This window comes from Alligator mississippiensis, chromosome 2 (genome assembly GCF_030867095.1).
Source record: "Alligator mississippiensis isolate rAllMis1 chromosome 2, rAllMis1, whole genome shotgun sequence".
Classification (NCBI taxonomy): Eukaryota; Metazoa; Chordata; order Crocodylia; family Alligatoridae; genus Alligator; species Alligator mississippiensis.
In genome coordinates, this window is record NC_081825.1 from 80,291,943 (window position 1) to 80,314,312 (window position 22,370).

Here is a 22,370-nt window from a genome sequence, read left to right on the forward strand (position 1 = left end):
TTTAAGCTTATATTTTTGAATATACTGATTCAGGTTTCTCAAGTCCAGGACTGATTGTTCTTCATTCTCTTCTCTTTGGAACCAGACAATAAGTGCTGTACAATCCCTTCCCTCTCAGGCGAGTTGGAACATATTCCTCTGCTCCAGGAAACAAATAATAAAAGACTATAATTCCTGTTGGAGGCCCCTTCCCCTTGTTAAAATGGTTCCTGCAAAGGGAGAGGTAGGGGAATCAGGAGAGGAAAGAGTAGCAGTCCCAATGACCTAGCCACTGCTAGTTGTATCAAAAGCCAGCAAGTCTACAATAATTATGGTTTAAACAGAGAAGAAAATGGTGAGGCAGTTGTAAAAAAGGAAGAGAGGGAGGAATTGAATTGAAATTTTCTTTTCAGTGTATCCTCAAGGCTCCTTTAATAGATTTGTCACAATGAGAGAAGTATGAAGTTCCAAACTGCTGGTATCTATGTAGCCTCTGCCTCTCTGGAGGCTCAAACTGGCAGGTAAGAACAGGGAACAGATGCTGATCAGAGGAAACAATTGGGCAGAGGTTGCCTGTGGGACAAGAACTGGTGGAAACAAGGTTTAAGTGGTCATGAAGGGCATTTATACAGATACCTTTTTGTTTCGTGATGCTTTGGAAATCCACTGCTTTGGAGCAGACTCAGTTAATCGAGTCTGCTCCTCATACAAGCTGATGTGAACTGCGCCACACCGCATGCAGTTGTATAAGTGGCAAAATGCACATCAGCATGCAGAAAATGGCAGCAGCGCACTTTTGAATTAAAACACCTTCTATGTGTTTTAGTTCAAAAGCGTGCCACTGGCATTTTCTCAGCGCTGACACACATTTTACCACTTGTACAACTGCATGCGGCACAGCGGAGTTTGCATCAGCTGTGGTGCTTGCATGTGTAAAAATGCCCAAAGATAGCTAGATTTCAAGCAAGCACAGAGTATTTTCATGAACAGAATCTCATCAGTCTTGCTGCTGAACAGCTGGACACCCTTAAATGGAAGACTGTAAACTTTTCTAGACAGACCCACGCTGAGAAACGAAGATGTTTTCCTCGTGGCTATAAAGTGCAATGCACTATCCAGTGCTGAGAGCTGCTTGTCAAGCAGTCTCAGAAACTAGTTTGCCTTCCATATGCAACATAGGAAGTAATCCTTAGAGCTGCAGATCATGTCTAGCTAGTTGGTCATATAGTTTGAAGTCTTATCTGGGTCCGGGAGTTTGCAATGTGGAATTCAAACTTGCAAAAGAGTAGGGCTTCTTATCAAATAGAGCCAGGTGTCTTGGTTCCTTCTCCTTTGCAGCTACTAGAATAAGCGAGGGTGAGACTGGATACGAGTAGGGAAATTATGCACCTTTTGGGGGCACTGTATTTTTTGTCCATTTGTTTGTCAACAGAGAAGACAGGTTCAGGAGAGTGCCAAATTTTATGGTTTCAATGCTGAAGGAAAAATAGTGCGGAGGAAGACGTGAAGTGAAGGTCCCAATCGGAGCAAGACCAGCATCACAATGGCTGAATATACAGCTGACAGTGGTGTCAATTTGAAAGACCTTTTTTACTCTTGATATGTGAGACCCGTGAAAGTGTCATCAGTCTGGAATCTGAGTCTCTTTGGAAGGCCTCCAAGACAAACATTCTGGGAATCAGCTCTATAACCTCCTCCAGATCCCTATGCAACTGGGAGGTCTTAGCTCCAAAATGATCAGTATAACCATTCTTATGAGTTCAGTGCATTCCCAAGCACTCAGTGCATTCAGAAGTGTTTGTGGGATGAGTAAGGACTTTGTGAAAAGTCAGGGATGAGGAGCAGAGGCATAACAAGGCAGCCAAGTGCCTGGAATAGCTGCAACACATGGGGACAGTGGCAACTTCTGAAGGCCACCATGCCACTAGCACGATTGTGGAGCTGCAGTGGCAGCTGTTTTTTTCAGCCCCCTGTTGGTGCCTGGGGCAGCTGCTGGGCTTGGCTGCCCTGGCTGCCCCACCCTAGTTATGCTACTGATGAGGAGCCCTTCCTCCTTGCTCTAGTCAGTGAGCAATAACGAGTCATTGTTTCAGTAGCCAGTCATTAGCTGCTGTGCTGGCAAGAAGCTGACCCCACAAAACACTGCTTTAAAACCAACAGGGTACTCTTTTACCTGTAGCTTTGCTTTAGGTCCCCCCTTGCAGCTTCCATTTAACCTCCACCATCATGCTGTGGGATACATTACTCCTATTGATAACTATTGATAACTTCATTGATTTTGAACTTTGCTCGAGTTGATCTCATTCCAGTTAAACATAAAGCCATTTCTTTGGCAATCAAAACCACTGACAGCTCTTTGCTGTCTTTCAGGTCTATTACCTTTAAGATGGCCCCTCGTAGGTCATCTTTCAATTTCATAGTGGGTCATTACAATTTGACTTTATCCACTTGGTACTTTGTATTTCTTGGTCTGGGTCTGAAATATCCGATTCAGTTCAGACTACTACGATCCAAATGCAAACCCTCTACTATCACATGGGTCATACAACTGCCTGTCTGACTTCCAGCCTGCGGTGGCAATGCCTTTTGGGCTGTCTACATATTGTCAGAATGAGAACATGCAGCTCTGAGAGACTTACAAGAAAACTTTACAAACGGATTCATTTGCTTATCTACCTCCCTGGCAGATGCCCAGCCTCTGCTAAAGAAGGCTGGCTACTATGCTTCTTTGTAGACTACTGGACACTCAGTAGGGTCACCGTCCATAATCAGTATGTGGTGTCCCTCATTAATGAATTGTCTAAGAAACTCCAGACTTCCATCAAACATAACGTATAGGGGCAAACAATTTGATCTGCATCTTCAAGGGTGACTAACACATTTTATACCTACTACAGCCACTTTGAATATCTCATTGTGTCTTTTGGGCTCTTTAGTGCCCTAGCTAAAGCATTTTATAGATATGTTACATCATTAAAAACACTGTAAAATATTTTGTATTAGACTTGCTTGCAGTGGCACATCTAAACAACTCGCTCTTTTGCTTGAAAGACCAAGAGCAACACAACCAATAATCAGTAGACCACACTAATCACATCCCCATCCTGACAGTTGGTGTGAAGCTGTGCAATGTCAGGGAAGACAGCAGCTGCCATGAAGAGGTGACACCTGCTCCAAGCCCTGCTACCAGGGTTGAAGAAGTCAGGGATTTGCCAAGAAGGAATATATTCCATTTTATCTTGACCTCCTTTCTTAACCTGGCTTAAAAGGACTGGAAAATATCACACTTGTTGGGTGTCCAAGCCTTTCCAAGGCAACAGAGAGTAAGAGGCAGGAACCAACCCTCCACAAGAGTAGAAGCTTTGAAACCCCAGTAACCTTGATGAAAGTATCACAAAAATAATAAAAAGTGGAAGGGCCTCAAATAAAACAGGAAAAGCAAGCAAAAGCTTGGTCTCAAGGTATCCGAAAGCAGAAGAATGGAACAACATAATGTGGTCCCAAAACAAAATGGTGTGTGTTGAAGGGAGGGGGAAATGGTAATCGAGACTGTCCCTGTCCCTCACAAAAAAAAAAAAGAAGGAACTCCGATATGAAGAAAATACCCAAAGAAACAGAAAAAGGAAACAGGAAAAAAAGGGAAAAGTTTGGTGTAGGGTTTATGAGCAGCATGAAGAAACCCTTTTCCTGACAGGAACCAGCTGGTGCAATATTTCTGACTGGTAGGAAAGGCTCCTGTGACAGAGAGTTAATGTGACCACCAGCAAGGCTGGCTGTAAAAAAGAAATCCATTTTATGGGGGAAAAAAAGTATTCAGCAGTTGCCTTTTTCCATTTCAGAGACTGTTCAATTCAAATCAGGGTTAAACCTAGGTCCCTACATCCCAGGTGAGTAACTTCATCACTGATTTATTTTGGACAGTCTCTCTTTTCCTCTCCCATCACCACTCTGCTGGACTTGAGAAAACATTCTGATTAAAGTTTTAACAAAACCACTGCATTTGTGAAAAGTTTCAGTTTTATGAGTTAGCATTTTCCTGACCAGTTTCTATTTTCTGTCCTTTCAGCCTGTTCCAGTGGTCTTTCCTAGGCTTATTTTTTGTGAACACGTTGGTTCCACGTTACCTCTTCTTTTGTCGAATTAGGTTTGGGCAGGATAATACTGCGTCCAACTGTGCTAAGAAGCAACTCTCAGTGAGAGTTCTGTTACTATTTCACTGGAAGAACTGGGCTCTCACATGACAATAAGGACCTAAATAAGAGTAAAATAGAGTAGTTTCAATATTTTAAAATAAGTACTATTTGAAGTTTTCAATTTAGATTCAGGGGAAAGAGTTCTTAAAAAGACATGAAATAATCAGTATAGAAGTATAGTATAAGTATGGTAAAACCCACAAGTTAAAATATTTTATTTTATTTTCCTCACCTAAAAAACAAGCAACCCAGAATTAAGATGTACACAGGATTCCCAGATTTATCCCTAATAAAACTTCTGAGGATTTATACAATTTCTACAGAAACATACAGTGTATCAAAATCTGCATAAATCAAATTTATAAAATGTGTAGAAATGCATAGTGATATTATCATCAACTTACAAAGCAAGGAAAGGGAATTTTTTTCCCCAAGCAGGCTACAGTAGGAAAAAGTCATTATAGCAACAGCTTCTGATGTTCTCATATTTTGTAAGGTTTGCAGTCTCACATACAGATTCATATTCACATACAGCATCAGTTTTTAATGAATTGCACAAAACACCCATTTAAAATGCACACCTGCACAATTTATGTGCCACCTTTCTTTCACTTATGCATAGTAACATGATTAAATTAATCTACCCAACACAAAAAATGGAGTCAGTTTTCATACACACAAAAACAAGAAGTACCTACACCCTTATTTTCCTTTTTCCAGTTTTCCATCCTTTATTTTCTTTTATTTTTCACACCTTTTGAAGGATAGCTGAGCAGTTTAAGGACACTGGAGAATATCTTAAATCATTAATATATATGTGCAGACAGGCAGGCTGGAAAAGCTTAAACTCTGCCTCTACTTGCAACACCATTCATTAACTTCAGTGGAAATTCCATCCAATGGTAGTCTAAATTTGAGGGCAGAATTTGGTCCTTGAAACAAATACTTTCAAAACTCCAAGTCAGATGTTGTATACTTAACTATGACTTTGTGATGTCATCAGTACCTCACCATCACAGAACCTTAAACTGGGAAAAGAAGAGGACTAGATATTGCATAAGTGTAATTTACATTATTCAATGTAAATATTTCTATTTTTAAGGGAATGGGCCTAATAGAAATTCCCAATTAAGAAGCTAATTTGTACACATTCTAGTTTACACACAACTGCAGTTGCATTGTCATTAAACAATTAGGTAACTATGTTTTAATTTGGGTTTGTGACTCTACAGGAGTTCATAACTACATTCATTGAAAAAAAGAGTACTTAATTTGAACAGATACAGCTTCAGGTTTTCCTATCGTCTTTTCAAGTTTAATTCTGAATCTATGATTTCAAATATCCTTTCAAAGTCTGCACATATATGTTAATGATTTTTTTTATTTTAAAGTTTCAGCTCATATGCAAATAAATTCCATTTACAGTTATAACGTAAGTGAAACATTGGATAAGTCCTAGTTTTATACATTGTGCAGCTTTAGCTTTTTCATATAAGGCATGAAAGAACAGTTAGTGCTTGGAGTTCTTAGCTGTAATTCAGAGTGCTTACTTTCATCAAATGTATCACACAGTGCTAACTTTCAGGTTCAGTTTTCCTTTGCAATATATATATATATTTAAAGTTCATTTTCTTCAATGCTATTTAACATACCAGGTATATGGAACATAGTGCTACTCATCATCCCTGGTTTAACTTCCTTAAAATTCCAATGGTTACAGCACCTGCAGCAAATGGGCATATTGCAGTACTTTTGGAAACCCAGAGAATATTTCTGGTCTGTGCCTTATTTGACTCGTCAATATCTGAGGAGGACAGCAGTCAAAGTGGCAACCCAAATTTATCTTCAGTAATATAGTAATTCCATGGGCAGTACAAATGATCCCTATCAAGGTGACAGCTCAACATATCCATACTATAAATTCTGTCAAATATTTGACTTGTAAAATATATAGAGAAATGAAAGAGGCACTAAATATGTTGAAATTCACCTTTCAAAAAAGCAGCATGAGTGTGAAAGAAGGCCACCCTGGCTAATAACCTGTGGCAGTGCTAGGTAAGATGTAAAATTAAATAAAAAGATACAACAGGTTGATAATCACCAAGTTATATGAATAAGTCTGGTTACTCCAACCTTTCAAGTGTGTGTAAAAAAACTGCCTTCAGACCCCTGAGTGTAATCCCAAAGAAGACAACAGTGCTTTTAACTTTGTTCCTATGCAACATAGCTAAAAGCACATTAAATTACCAACATCTGAAAACAAAAAGATGTAAACATCTACAAAGTTTAAGGTAAAAGCAGTTTTGTAAACATTAACTGCAGATGATAATGTTATTGTAATAATCACAGTTCATCTATGTCCTTCATCCAAGTTGAGAGGTTCCAGGCTTGCAGCTGTACAAAGTTAATAGTTGCAGCAGTTTTCAGGCTATTCTCAGTCCTGTACATATTAACATGTCAGTAGGTAGGGTTTTTTTGTCTACACACTAAGAATGTTGTTCATTTCCCATTTTTGTGTTGCTTTACTGGAGTCACACTCAGAGATAAAGACCTGATGTAGGACCTCTGAACGATCTAAGCATTTCCCCGAAGGAATATGAGTAAATCTGTGCATATTCTGTAAAACAAAAAATCATTAGAAATAAATTGACTTTTTTCCCCACCTACTATATGCAGCGATCTTCTGGAATGAAAACAAGTTACCTATAGTTCCAGTGAAAGGCTCAATTATAAATTAATTTGAATAATTTGTTATGCCTATATTTTCTCATCCTGCAATATCACTAGTTGGTAAAGAAATGCATTTTGGTGTACTTTAAAAACCACACTTTCACGCCTTGGTATCACAACTGTTTCTAAAAAAGCTTTTTCAATATTACTGCCCATCACAGAATTTAAAAATAACAGTATAAAGTAGAGATGCTTTTAAATGTGTCCTTTCCTACTTAGCTCTTACATGTGCTCCTGATGCTGCCATCTCATCTAAGGTTGTAAACACAATAGTGACACTCAGTGCATTAACACAAGGGAGCGAAGTTATAGTTTTTGGCTCAGCTTTCTCACTTTTTCTTTTCCTTGACTGGAGAAGCACACATGTAAGAAACTTTGGCCCCAGAACATCAGAAGGCCCAACTGCCTAACCAGACATAGCCATGGTCTCTGGCATCCTTGTCCACTACCAATGAATATTTAGAGTTGTGTTTGCATCACCTCTGTTTTGCATCCAGAAGTACCACTGATAAGTATGACCCATTCCCTCATTCCTGTGCTCTGTATTCCATATAACCTATAATGAGGCAAGGTAACTGTATTAGAGTAGGCCTGAATTGTTCTAAGGCCTCCTGTCTTGTCAATGCTTACTAGCCTATGATCAAGGTCAGTCTAAGGCAGTTACTTTGCCTAATATCTTGGGTTACATAAAGTGAGTATAGAGCATGCCTCATGACAACTCCTAATGCAGCATGTTATACTTGATCCTCTAAAGTCGCACAAATATGATTATCTGGTTGGCAAAGACACACTCAGATAATCCCTACCCTCCAAAGATCCCACATTCTGGGTACACCTACACATGCACTTTACTGAGGAGTAGATTAGCTAGCTCTCCAGTAAAACATCAGTATCTCCATCTGTGCCGGTCTGCAGTAAACTAACTCTACTGACAGGGACACTACTATCTTATGGCAGAGTACTTAACTGTGCTGAAACAAATGTGTACAGTGACCAGATGGGGAGCAGACTTCTGCCTGCCACCTAGGCTCTGTGAGGTCAGCACCCTCAAGGCCCAGCCAGCCCCTCCACCACCCAGAGCATAAAGCTGACACTCCCTCCTCCTTCTCTCCCCCACCCCCGTGTGTTCCCTGCAAGCCCAGGCCTGCTCCAACCTGGCTCAAATTGCTGCTATCCCAGGCACACATGTAGATGCTGTGCCCAAGAGCAGCTGACTGGTACAAACTGCTCTGGAGTTTATTGCTTCACCTTAATTTCACATGTAGATGCATCCTCTCTGTAATACTGAGAATTTAGCATACCCAGTATGCTAGATAGGCATCTTCTATTGGTTGTAGTCAGAAAATCAATGTGAGAGTGCATTCTGACATTCAACACTTCAAATATATATTTTGGCCCTCAGATATAATCAACTGAGTAAGCATGTATTTGAAGGATAGCTTTTACCTTTAGTTCTCTCTCTACAGGAACAAAAATTCTAACCTTGGTACTTAAGGTAAAGTAAAACAAGCATTTTAAAAGTTAGTTTCTATACAAAAATACATATTTACTAGACAGACTATCTGCAAAGGTATACTGACATACCAATTCTTAAAATTTCAGATACCGCACAGCTGTAGTGGACTTGTACTATAGCCATACTTCAGAAGACATGTTACTCGGGGAATATGCAACTAATGCAAATGAAAAACAAGTGCTGAACAAAGCACAAGACAATGTAAATAAGTAATCTGTTTCTATTTCTGTATGTTAAAATACATATTTGTTGAAAGTAGCACCATGTCAATTTAGACATCACAAACTATTCAAGTTACATTAATCTAGCTGTTAAACTTTACCCCAGAGACTATGTTCTCTTATGACTGCACTGACATTGTGGAACACTCTACTGATAGGAAGTACATCAACAGGAAGGTTTTTGTGACCACAGGTTGTTGCAACCTCCATTACTAGTACGGAGATCAGAGTAATGCCAAAGGGACTGTGCTGATAGAGCTGGGACAAACCTTTTTGGCAGGCATGCCACAAATTAGCTTTGTACCCTCCCCAAGGTGTAACACCAATTCCCTTCTCCTGCCCAATCTACTGTTCTACTCCCTGCCCCATCTGCTGCTCTGTTTGCTGCTTCCTGCCCTACCTGCCATTGTGCTGTCTGTACCCTCCCTGATCTACCACATGCCACACAGAGGCTGCCCATGACACTTGTGGCACATGTACTGCATGCTGCCCGCATCTGTGCTAATTTATCACATATCTATAGTAATATATGTAGCATAGTGGGATTTAAAGGGGCTTTTCTGCAGCCGAAGTCCTGGAAGAAAGAAGATATAGTGGCAACAGATCACAATTCTCATCAAGATCAATTCCTCCTAATAAAGGAAAGGGAGAGATTGGCGCAGGGAACTGCAATTTTTCTTCTTGCTCCATTAAACACAGCGAATTTGGTCTTGAATCTTTGCTTTCAAGAATAAGAAAAAGAAGTCTAACCGATATGTTAAGGTCCATCTCTTATTTAGTGCCAGTCACTTACCTTGAAGTATTGCCATTCTTTGTATTCATTCAGATTACAATGCATAATCATAACTTTTGATCCATCAGCTCCCTTAGTCAAGCACTGGTCATATTGCATGAGCTGATTAGCTTCATTGATTCGGAAAAGCTAAGAGAAACATTTCCAAACATCATCTTATTACTGTAAACACAACAACTATGAAGCAACTAAAAACCTAAGAACAACAAAAATGAAATCTTGAAAATTGCATCTGTCTGTGCCTGAGCAGGGCTAATTTACTTTGTGTGGTTTAACAAACTAGCTTTTCACAATCAAAATCCAGTTTCTGGATTTAGATTAACAACTTTAGCTTTAAGAAGAAAAAGGATCAATGCAAAAGATTTTACTTTGGTGGCTTCTGAAAATGGTTGAAAAATATCATTTTATGAATTGATGCCTATTTTAGTACTACCTCTCAAAAAAGCTGGTAGCCACTGAATTTTATCCTGGCCAGTAATTCAACTGAGGACACCAACAGAATAGAAGACAAACAAAGACAAATCCAAATTCAAACAGATGATTTCTGTTATTTTTTAAGACTGGTATTGGACTTCAACGTAAGACTGAAAAAGTTAGTTTTTGCAGGCTACCATACTATAGTTCAGACTACATCAACAACGTAAGTTAACCAAACATTTTACATGGGAGATGCCATTCTACATCTGACTGCAATACTGCTATGACAAAGCTCAACCATGTGGGCTTCAGTTAATGATACACAATGACAATGACAAGCATTTTGTTGTTAACTCATTCCTATCATTTTGCTTTGAACCTATATATAAGTTCAGCTAATATATAGGCTTTACATTTTGAAAACATAACCAGTTCAAGAGGAGAAAGGTATAGGACTATTTGAAGGATGCTATACTAGTGTTAATGACAGAATTGTGAAGACTAGGACAAATAGTGTAGTAAACTTTGTAATTACAATTAGCTTTTAGGAATCAAGCTTGGTTACTGCAATTTAGTTTCACTTATAAACTAATCTGGATTTAAATTTCTTGTTTCAAGTGATGAAAAATGTAGTGCATTGCATTAGTGTACCATACAGGTACATTAAAGCAAAACAAGTTTGAGAAATAGCAACTGAGACCAGAGTGGGTAAGGGAGTATTTCCTGAGAATTTAACAACTGGTTGAGGTTAAATCATGAATCATCTCTGATGCCCAGAGTTCTGATTGTTCTACTGCAATGATACAGATGTTTAAAGAAAAGCTTCTGCCTTGTCAATACGTACCTCACAGGTGCCAATCCTAATTCAAGAACTTCTACTGTTCTTCCTAATATCTACGTAACTTTTAATTGACGTATATACAATTTTGTACAATGTGTGCGCACCTGCAGCAATATTTCCATTTAACAACATCAATATTATTACATCTACTTTTACACAGTTTAAGCAAATCCCAAATTCCCACCCTAAAGTTTGTCCAATTCCTCTCCCACATCTAATCTAGTTTTTTTAGTAATATAGATTTATGGACAACCTTAGCAGAAAAATAGCTTTTTGACTATTCTTTGCAAATGCTTCTCTCTGGTAGCAGTAACATCCTCACATGGTTTTCTTCAGATGCTACTGCACAGTAGTAATGAGCTACTGTGCAGTAGCTTGTTACTACTGCGCAGTAGTGTCACATCATGAATAGTGCCCGCCAACGTGACTTCTCAATAGTGTCTTGTGTAGACATGCCCTCAGAAAGCAACCCCTTTGAATTTCTAGTTTCTTACCTGATTTCCTCCCATTCTGTGGCATGGTCCGAGTTCAACAATGCCACCATTGTTGTGCCCCATGCTATCTATGCAGTAAGCTGTCTCAAAGCCCCTGACCTAGAAAAAAAAAGTTTTCATTTTGGCTTGGTCTCTGTGAAATTCTGATTGCTGAAGCAAAGACATTTGGAAAATTCTTATTCTGCTTACAACAAAAACTACACACACCTTCTGAAGCAAGATTGCATGAAATTTAAATTAAATGAAAACAATGTTAATTTTTCAGAAGAAAAATAGATTTATGACTCCATTGTCCATACCATTTGGAGACCTAGTATAAGCTAATACAGACAAGTATTCTAGTGAGCATGTTGTATCAAAGTTTACTTGAAAATTAAAATGGTCACATCACCATATTTACCCAAATCCAAGACAACTTTGAATTTAAGATGACCCCCCCATAATTAGATTCTATAATTGACGTATATATAGAATCTAATTATGGGGGGTCATCTTATACCGTTATAAGATTGGAAATATATTTTTCCATTCACTGGAGGGTCATCTTCAATTTATCCCCCGATCAATGTGGGGGAAAGCAGCAACAGCAGGGTTGACTTCAGAACCCTCCCCCTCTCCCGGTGCCTGTCCCACTACCACTGCTTCCCCTATCATTCCCCCCTCCCCTACATGCCTGTCCCCTAACCACTTGCCCCCTCTCCACCACTCATCTTGCCTGGTGCCTGCCTCTTGCCACTTGCCTCTGCTACTTACCCTAGGTGGCAGCTCTGGCCCAGAGCACATGCCAGACCCAGTTCCAGGCAGGAAACACCAGTGGACAGCTTTGGCCCCAGCATAGGACAGGCACAGACGTGGCTCCAGCCCCACCCTTGGGCCTGGGTCAGGGCCGGAGCCACAGAAGCTTCCTTGCCACTATGTTGTCTTCCCTGTGCTCCCTCCCTGCACTGTGGGGTCTCCCCCTGCTGCACACCCATTCCCCTGCCACATGAGCCACCTTAAGCCACCCCAGTCCTGGCCAGGCAGCTTTATTATTTAATCAGAACACACTCGTTAAATGCACAGATTACATTTATCACCAATCTTGAGAAGTCATGAACTTACAAAATTAATGACATTTGTCCATCATCCATAAACCTAGTGACCTGGTTTAGAATGAATTTCAGAAATTCTTTCTACACCAGCGATTCCTTTAAAAATACAAACAAGAAGGGAAAACGATGCTGCAAATATTTATTTTTTTTAACCAGAGGACAATCAGTGGAAGATGAACCTGAAAACTAAGTAGCCACTCAATAAAGTAATCCTTTAAATATGAGTGTGATGGTCAGAACCAGAAGGGTTAATGAGCAATTTACAGTAAAAAGAAATCTGCTTTTTGAAGGTATTTGAAATAAAGTTTATGAGACTGTTTCCTGTAGGTGTTTTCAACCTGTCTGGAGTATAACCAAAACAATATATATATAGCTGTTTGCACTGATCATGGAATTAGCATGAGTTTTAAAAAGCAGAACTAAAGTGAAACTGCAAACCTAACTCATTTAATAAATTTTTGCTTAGAGTCAGTAAAATTAACGAATTTAACCACAAGGTATAATTAACATAGTGAGTTGAACTTGGGTGGGGACATGTTAATCTCAGACGCCAAAGTGATGTGGTGTGATTTGCTTGTTGAGTAAACCCAAGCTTGGGCAGTAACCTATTACAATAATTTCTAACACCTTTTAACCCCATAGGATAACAGCTATAGAATAAGATTGTGAGTGGCTCTAAAGCCAACAGATTAGCATAGACAAAATATAAAAGAACAAGCACGTTAAGTAACCAGCAGGAAGGACGGAACAGAAAGGTCATTGCTGTCCCATGCCCCTGGATCTCTTACTCCCTGTGTAAGCAAGGACCAGATCCTGACTGAGGGATCTTCCTCTGGTTTTTCCTCCGACAGCGTGGATCAGGGACACCTGACTTCACTGAATCAACTTGACGTGTACCTGATTGAGGGACTATCGATAAGTTACTAACCAAGTAGGAACTCTTGGTTGATTTGTCTGTCTGTTTTTATTACCATTGCCAATTTTAACTTTTATTGTAATGTTGTTGGTTTATTAACTTAACCTTGTTACTAACTGTTATATGTGCAAACTATATCTTTTGTTATAAGTAAAATGTATTTTTACTGTCATAAGTAAAACTTGCTATTGTTTCCCTCCCAACATCACCTCCTCGATCCCAAACAAAACAGCTCAGTGGCTAATACAGTTGCAGTACTTAATCAGCCTGCAGCTAAATTAATATATTCATAGTGCCCAGCTGGCCTGTGACATATGAGGGGGGAAAATAATAATGAAAGTTAACTAAGTAGCAGAATTAAACAACTTTCTTGGCCATCCTGGCTGCTTACATATGTGAAAAACAAAGCAAAACAAAACAGCGGTTTACTTTCAGCTTGGCACATCCTTACACCAAGTACAGCACATGTTGAGAAGAGGCATCACGTTAGTTTGACCCAGCTCGCCCAACATCTGTATAGATCATGCACTTCATTGAGGCTTTTTGGTGCTTTTATCTAATAACTGATTGAAAAGCACCAAAAAGCCCTTCTAAAGCACTCGATCTATACAGACGCTGGGTAGCCACGTCCAACTAATGTGCTTCCTCTTCCAATAAAGAGCTGGGCGTTTTTTCCTTCCACATCTGTCAATGGCCCCTGTGGCAATATTAAATACGTGGAGCAAATGAACATAAGAATCTTAAGTCAGTGTGTGATAACTGGTAGCCAATTAAAATAGATAAAAGAAAATTATGGAGAAGCATGTTGCTTCTGGATTGCTGCAACACTATTTTAAGCTTTCCAAAGCTTCTGACTGCTGTTTCTGTTCTCACGGGTATCCTTTACCAGGTGTCCTTCTTTACCTTCTTTCTTCCTGATACAACCATTTTGTCTCTTACAGCTTAGGAACAACACATAAAAACATTTTCTTGTTCGTGTGCAGGTTTCAGCATCTGTAAAGCTGATGTACTAGCTCAGTGCCCTTGGATAAGAAATATGGCTTATGGAAAGCACACTGCTGACCTGGGATTTGCCCTCCCTTAGACTACACAAATTTTGTACAGCCAATTCTCCACAACACGCAATATGTAGGTACTAATAAATTCCCCAAATCCCCACTATATACTGTACTACTCTATGCTCCAGAAGTCATAGGAACAGATCTTTTATGCCAGTGAGGTTCTCTAAAGTACTCCACTATACTAATAGCATGGATTAACCAACTGGCCAGAAAACAGGGTGGGGGACAGGATTTATCCTCTGTTGGCTAGAATACTTTTTATCTTTGTCTTCATGTCCTTCAAAAATTAATTCAATAAACTTATAGGCCATACAGACCAGGGCTTCTGCAGAAATAGACACTGGAAGAGACCAGAAAAAGCACTGCAGCACTGCCCGGTCATTAAGCAGGAAATTCAAGTTGAAAGACAGACTTTTGTAAAAGGGAGTGCTTAAAACAAACAAACAAACACACACACACACACAAGGGGCGGGGAGACTTTGAAAAAGTACACTGAATTTAAACCTTGCTTCTGGTTATCCTGTAGTCAAACGAGAATGCTGAAATTATGAGATCCTAGAATTGTAATCACATACTATGATATCGTATTCAAATATAAATAATAATTAATGCTAAGATGATACTGCTAAGAAAAAGTGCCCAACAAGTATGTTTATAATGCATTTCCTATACTACAGGGAATATGCTACTAGCCAGTTTTATGCTAGAAAGGGGATTATTCCAAATAAGTAACCTTCCCCAATTACTTCTTTATATAAACGCCTTCTTTACGTAAAGCAGATGAGAATTCATAGTGAAAGAAGGGCACAGGGTTGTAGAATGAACTTAGCACAGATAAAATAATTCCGAACATACAGTGTAATTAATTATATTTAATTATAAAAATAAAAAACCCCACATGTTCAACCTCAAGGCTCAGTCACTCATACTGTACATGAAGATTATGAATTAATCTTTATACCTGTCTATCAGGTACTTTCCTAACCCAATAATTAACAGCTAGAATAAATTTGTTGTGTTCAGTTTAAATATCAAAACGCTTATCAAATACAACACCATTGGTTTCTCTGAGGATTCACAACCTTACCAAAAGAATCTCTAATAGGTATTCTTTTTACACGTGTACAATGTACATACCTCTCCCCACTCCAAATTTTTAGGTGGTAAAGGATAAAATGAAATTATATCATAGGCTATTTCTTCCATGAACCATTTAAAGCTTTTGCAGTTGTGATCTTCCCGGAACTTTTTAAGCTCAGAAATATCCCCATATGGTAGTGCTTGGGTCTCTGGACGACTGGCATAAAAGTAATCTTTGTACTCATCCCACCACACTTCCACAACTCTGATGTAGTTCTGTGAAAAAAACGATCATCACTACTGAAAAAAGTTAGTTCAATTAAGTTTTTAATCCCACCAATTTAGAAATTCTTCCTGTAAAGACATTAATGCATGCAATTATTAAAAAATACTCATAATCTGCCTTCCTTAAAAGCTGATACAGTAATAGAACATTTTAAAATGTATTTTAGAAGTAAAACTGCTGAAGTAAGCAGGCTTAACAAGGGATCTAAGACACTGTTAAGTCTAAGGGACTTCTTTTCTGTTAAGAGATATCAGAGTTTGCTTTCACCTTCCACACATCCTTCTCTTAAACTCCTATTAATTTTCCAAGGGATTCTACAGATGCAACTGACTTAGATCTTGAACATTTCAATTGAGAGAGAGCTTTCGTCTTCTCTTTTATATCTGGATTGGCTTGTTAATACTAATAGAAAGTACTATTATAAAAATTCTTTAAAAAAAAAAAATCGGTAATAAAGGAAAAACATTATTGAAGAAAGTAAAATGGACTATAACCATCCCACAATGTTCCTTATTTCCCTTCATGGAGCATTACCTGCTACCTAATTATATTCATTTTCTTATATGGCACTCATTGTAGTGCCAAAGCATTTTCCATAAGCATATCTAAAACATGTGCTTTTTTTTAGCATGGTAAAATATTACTATCATAGGAAAGTAGGGCTGGAAGGGACCTCTCATGAGATCATCGAGTCCAGCCCCCTGCTCAAGGCAGGGTCATCCCTGACTAAACCACTGAAGTCAAGCATCTGTCTAACTTGTTCTTGGAAATATCCAGGCATGGATATTCCACAACTTCTCTCGGTAGCCTATTCCAGTGCTTGATCACCCTCATATTCAGAAAATTCCTTCTAATCTCCAATTTAAATTTCCTATGCTACAGCTTGAAGCCATTACTTCTACTATTGACTGCGACAGCCACAGAGAAATGGCTACCTTCTTCCTCTTTATAAAAAAAAAAATCACCCTTTGAATATTTGAAGATTGTTATGAAATCCCACCACAGTCTTCTCTTCCCCAGATTAAATTATTTTAGTAATTTCAGACCTTCCTCATATGTCATGCTTCCCAGGCCTCTAATAATTTTTGTAGCTTTCTGCTGGACTGTCCACATCCAGATATAGTGCATCTGGACTTCAGCAAGGCTTTTGACAAGGTCCTGCATGACCTTCTCATAAACAAATTGGAGAAATGTTAAATAAATAAAACTACTACAAGGTGGATAGATAACTAGCTCAGTAGCTGCAAGCAAAGGGTAATTATTAACAGGTCCATGTCAGAATGGCAGGAGGTTTCAAGTGGAGTCCCACAGGGGTCTGTCTTAGGCCTGGTATGTTCAATGTGTTTATTAACGATTTGGATGCTGGCACAGAAAGCTTCTACAGCAAGTTTGCAGATGAGACAAAACTGGGGAGGACTGCAAACACGTTGGAGGATGCAAGCACAATTCAGAAGGATCTTGACAGGCTGGAAAGTTGGGCTAAAGCTAATAGGATGAAGTTCAATACAAACAAATGCAAGGTGCTACTCCGTGGGAGGAATAATCAAAAGCACAAATATCAAATGAGTGATACCTGGCTGGATGGCAGCACTATGGAAAAGAACTTGGGAGACTTGGTAGACCACAGATGCAGTATGAGCCTGCAGTGTGATGTAGCTGCACAAAAGGTGAATGCAGTTTTGGAATCCATCCATAGAAGCATTAGGTACAAGCCAGAGGAGGTAATAGTGCATCTCTACTTGGCACTGGTTAGGCCTCATCTGGAATAGTGTGTGCAGTTCTGGGCTTCACATTTTAAAAAGGACATGGAGAAGGTAGAGAGGGTCCAGAGGTGGGCAGCAAAAATGAAAAGGGCTTGGAAAGCAAGTCACATGAGGAGAGACTGAAGGAGGCAGGCATGTTCAGCTTGAATACAACATTCTTAAAACTGCACAATAGCAGTTTTCAAATACTTGAAGGGTTGCCATAAAGAAGAGGGAAAACACCTTTTCTCTCTTGCTGCAGAAAGGAGGACACAAACCAATGTCTTGAAGTTGCAGCAAAAGAAGTTTAGATTGCCTAGGGAAGTTGTGGAATCTCCATCACTGGAGGTGTTCAAGAAAAGGTTGGACAGCCACTGGTTAGGGATGACCTAGGTGTAGCTATGCCTATATTCTACTATGGGTATTTCCTATGCTTCTGGGCTTTGCTGGTTGGCCTCACTCCTCCTTTTCTGCTACATGTTGTTAGGGTAGCTTGTCACATTTTATGCTTTAAAGTTGCACCTTGCTTCCAGAATGGTGAATTACAGTATTGTTTAAAGTTTTCTTTTAAATTCAGCCTCATTTAATCACTGCCTTATTTAATCAAGACCAAATTAAGAGGTGTGCTTGTGATGGGTCTGTTGAACAAAGAAATACGCTGACAGGATAAAATACGGACAGGATGCTGACTGGAGAGAGACCAATCCAAAAGCAAGAGTCATCAAAGGAGTGAAGTTAAAGAAAAGCATAAAAGGGGGAAGCAAGAACGTTAAGTGTGTCGTCGTTGTCATCATAAATCCAGCCTTCAACACCTGACTGGGCCATCCCAGCTAACGACACATTCTTTGCTTCGGGAACTGTGTGGCCTGCCTCTTCTGTTGAGCAAAGTAACATCTGGGATTGGGTGAGATCATTGTACAAAGTGCTTTTTTCTCTCTGAATATAGAAACTGCTAAGATAATACTTGTTGTACTAATAAAGTTAGACTTTGATTTTAGGACACTGAGTTCTCTGTGTTTGTATTTCATGTTCCATTTAAGAGTTAACTGTGCTCTAACAATCCCCAAGTACTATCTAGTGGACAGTGGTGCTAACAATCTGTCAGGGTGACTTTAAGCCTCCCTCAAAGGCATTTGTTATTGGCTACAGCCAAGGCTGGGAACTCTGACTGGGGTCCTGCTGGGACCAAAGCCAGAGGTTCTTGGGTAGAGAGTCTTGTCCCACTGCTCAGGGTCAGGCCGACTGCCATATCTGGGGTCAGGACTGTGAGAGTTTTTGCCTTCCTCTGTAGTGAGAGGCATGTCCCTCTACCCAGCATCTCTTGAGCATATCTCAATAACAGTTCATAGAAGCAGGACACTGGATGCCATGGTTCCCCTGCTTTATCTGTGGCAGGTGTATTGTGTCAGGGTTGATGGTAGTCCTATGTAGAGTTTAGATTATGGATTTGTACAGAATGGTTTGGATAGGGATGTTCCTGCCTCAGGCAGGGTATTGGACTAGATGAGCTCTGGAGGTCCCTTCCAGCCCTACTCCTCTATGACTCTAAGACATGCTACAATACTTTCACCTAGGCTGTATTTCCTTAGCTTATTAATGAGAATGTCATAGGAGACTGTGCTAAAATCCTTGTTGAAGTCAAGCCAGACTAAACAATTAGTATGTAGTTAAAGTATCTTGTCTAACAGTACACAGGTCTGACTATTCACGAGTCATTCTGCAATTTAGCTTAATCAGCTTCTGAAATGGACTAAACCAAATATACAAAGCCCCCCAGTGTGAATAACAATGTGCTATCTGGAGGTTGAGGGGATCACAAAATAGCTATTCCTAGTTATTTTCCTAGGTAGACAATGACTTAGTGTTAAAAATGATATTACAACAAAAATAAGTGGATATGTTATTAACAGTTTTTTATAAGCAGCAAATATTTTTAAATCACATTTTTCATGTTCAGGTAGTCAGAGGAAACAAATTACTGACTTTTCCTAACAAAAAAGTGATGGTTCTTTAAATAACTGTGTATTGTGCTATAGAAGAGTTGTATATTTAGAATTTACAAGCTGTGTTTGTAAGTTTAAGATGAAACCATTTTCTGGCTTTAAGTTGGTCTTACCTTTAACGTAGGAGAAGATCCAACATAGACTGGTGGTGGATTTCCTTGCCAACCCTGGAGACGATAGATGTGTCCAACACGAGAACAAGGAACAAACAACAACTTCCCTCCACATTGCCAGATCTGCAAGTTCAAACACAGAATGATGTATAATAAGTACATGTACAATTCCAATAGCATGTAAAACAAATTCTTATTACACTGATTGTATAACAGAGAGCCTCACAACAAGTCATTCTTGACTTTAGGACAGAATGAAGACTTGAAATAAAAGGGGGGGGTTCTATCCAGTACATTCTTCAGCAACTCTATGAAGTATCTTATAAAGTATTTTATAAAGCGGCACCTCAGAATCATGTTTTCAGGATCACATTCCACTATTCTTTGAAAAGGCAGTTATAAATGAGTATATAAAAACGGGTCAGGTTTTATTTTCTTAAATATCAGTTCACATTTAATTTTCACAGATATTATTCTTTCTTTGATGCCCATCCCAATTTTTTTCTACAGAAAATTATGTGGGAGACACAAAATTATTTAATTATCACAGACCTCCTATACTCAGGATTATTATTATTATTATTCCAAATAAAAAGTAGGAATGGCTGATGGAACTTACAAAGATAACTGCCCCTAATTGGGTATGAACCAAAGTAGTAATTTAAGCTACATATTGGCTTTCTTTTAATGGGGCTTTGTTGTCATCTTCAAAAGATCAAATCAGCAGGTAATGGAAATGCATTTAGACACCAATAATATTTTAACACTAAAATGAAAATGGTAAAGAATACTGAACTGATACAGTTTGAAACAATAACAAAACAACCTCACAGAGATCACTCTGGATCACCCATTAATTTAAGAAAAAGGACAATTTAAAGACAGTCCAAATAATGCTGCATTTAAATCTTTTATAACTGAAGACAGGTATGAACTAAACCCATGAAAACTGGGCCATTCTCAATCAGGTCAAATTCCATATGGCCATCAGCCAAGCTTGAAGAACTGAGACCACTGACAGTGTTATTAACTTCGTAATTTACTTTCTTCTTCTTATCTTTATTATTCAATTACAAGTTAAAGGCTCCCTGTCAAAACTGTTGGATTATAAAATAAATTTGGCACTTTTACTTCTATTAATCAGGACACTGTTCTCTGGTCTGTCTGCCATTTGAATTCCTGTGAATGCCCTGAATATGTTGTTGATGAGTTACTCAGCTAGGATTTTCTCCACATACCACCTTTCTTTTTGAAAGCAAATATTTATTTAAAGAATTTTCTATGATGGTGAAGAACTCCAGGATTATTTTTCCTTTCCCAGGAGGACTGGAAAAAGGGAAGAACAAAGGCAGGTTTAAGTTTCTGCAGTAGCTTGTATTTAAAGTAATCTGTATTTATGACAATGGAGATTCTATAAATATTTATAATTTTTAGAAGTTCTCATTTGAAGGCAGATCAATTCGGCTGTTACCTTGTAAGAGATTTCAAAGTTTTCGCCGCCCCATATTTGAAGACCTGGATCATAGAGACCCAGTTCAAAGAAGAAATCACGTTCAATGGCAAACAATCCGCCAGCCATTGCAGGAGACCTAAGAGAAAGAGCCACAAAAATAATTCCTTTAGCCAACAGAACATGACAGTCTTTTGGAAAAAAAATAAATTTAATGTAAGGTTCAATTTGCTGTTAATACATGATAAAGATTAGATGAATGGCAGTACATGTAGGTATTATAAAGCTTTGTTTCAAGCTTGCTGTGATTCTTTCAATTTGTGTAATTTTTTAAAAGAAATAATTGATTTCATTGCTATTGTAAATTTCACAGAATACTGGCCAGTATTATTCTGTTAACCAAATTAAATCTACAGTTATACTCTATTAATTACATCAAAAGAACCATTGCACCATTTCTTGATGCAGTTTAAAGTATGTCCAGCAGGAGAATAGACCCTATTAGGAAACAATTTGTGTTCTGAGAAGCTGCCTTGAAACCTCACTACACAACAAGAAATCTATTACAGAGCTCTATTGAAAAAAAATCAATATAACAACCATGGAAGAAAAATCACGCAGAAAATTTAATTTATAATTATGGAGGTTTGAGAAGCAAGTTATATGTAATTTTGACAATGTCAAGTTGTACAGGTTTCAAATTAAATGTTACTGTTTAAAAATTGGTTTTGCCAAAAGTAGCTCTACAAAACAAGATTTGTACATCATTAAGAACTGTTACATGAAAAGATGTTGTCCATTTCAGTTGAATATTCTACCACTGTGATTGCTATCAAAGTTCTTTGGCAACTTGCTAGTAGTACCTGAGAATGTGAATCTAGTTTGCCTATTTAATTGAACATCTTCTGCCCCAGGCCTAAAAAGCCAAGAAGAAAAGATAATGAGTTAAGCTTCACACACCTCTGCAAAGCAAGCAGTTTATCTTTAAAAGATAAATGGAAACAGCCACAGAATTGTTCCTGGTTACCAAAGTAATCTGTGGCACAGCTATGAAATGAAACCAAGTTTTTAAGACCTGGAATAAACAATGCTTTCTGGTGGCAGGTTGGAATGACCTAGCTTGGGTCCAAGGCAGGCATGTGCTAGGAGATGGCAGCCACGCTGCAATTCTTTCTGCCATCTGGTTGTGATGTGGCATGGGTGAGGCGTCCAGCTGCCCAGCCACAATCAAAGTCCCCCAACTGCAGGCCAGATTTGTCTCACAGGCTGTTGGTAGTTAACTTCTGCTCTAGACTATCCTTTTGAGATTTCTGGATTTTTAGTTGATATGGTATATCATTTTAATATTAGTGGCAGCATATTCCCCTTCTGCACAGAAACTAAGACTGAACAAGTTCATAAAACATGAAGAATTAGAATTAGCTCATGCTTTCCGAGTCAACCA

General features: G+C 38.7%; 1 protein-coding gene across 4 annotated transcripts in view; it reads right to left on the bottom strand.

Annotated features, from left to right (window-relative positions):
• Positions 1-4,358: 4,358 nt before the first annotated feature.
• Positions 4,359-22,370, bottom strand: part of GALNT7 (polypeptide N-acetylgalactosaminyltransferase 7) — a 102,431-nt gene continuing 84,419 nt past the window's right edge. For all 4 annotated transcript variants that reach the window (XM_059721882.1, XM_014594162.3, XM_014594157.3 and 1 more), the window contains exons 7-12: positions 20,948-21,065; positions 19,477-19,599; positions 15,390-15,608; positions 11,185-11,283; positions 9,433-9,561; positions 4,359-6,789 (exon numbers count right to left, since the gene is read on the bottom strand). In XM_059721882.1, coding sequence (XP_059577865.1) covers positions 6,652-6,789; positions 9,433-9,561; positions 11,185-11,283; positions 15,390-15,608; positions 19,477-19,599; positions 20,948-21,065 — 826 coding nt within the window. In that variant the 3' untranslated portion in view covers positions 4,359-6,651. The remainder of the gene's footprint in view (positions 6,790-9,432; positions 9,562-11,184; positions 11,284-15,389; positions 15,609-19,476; positions 19,600-20,947; positions 21,066-22,370) is intronic.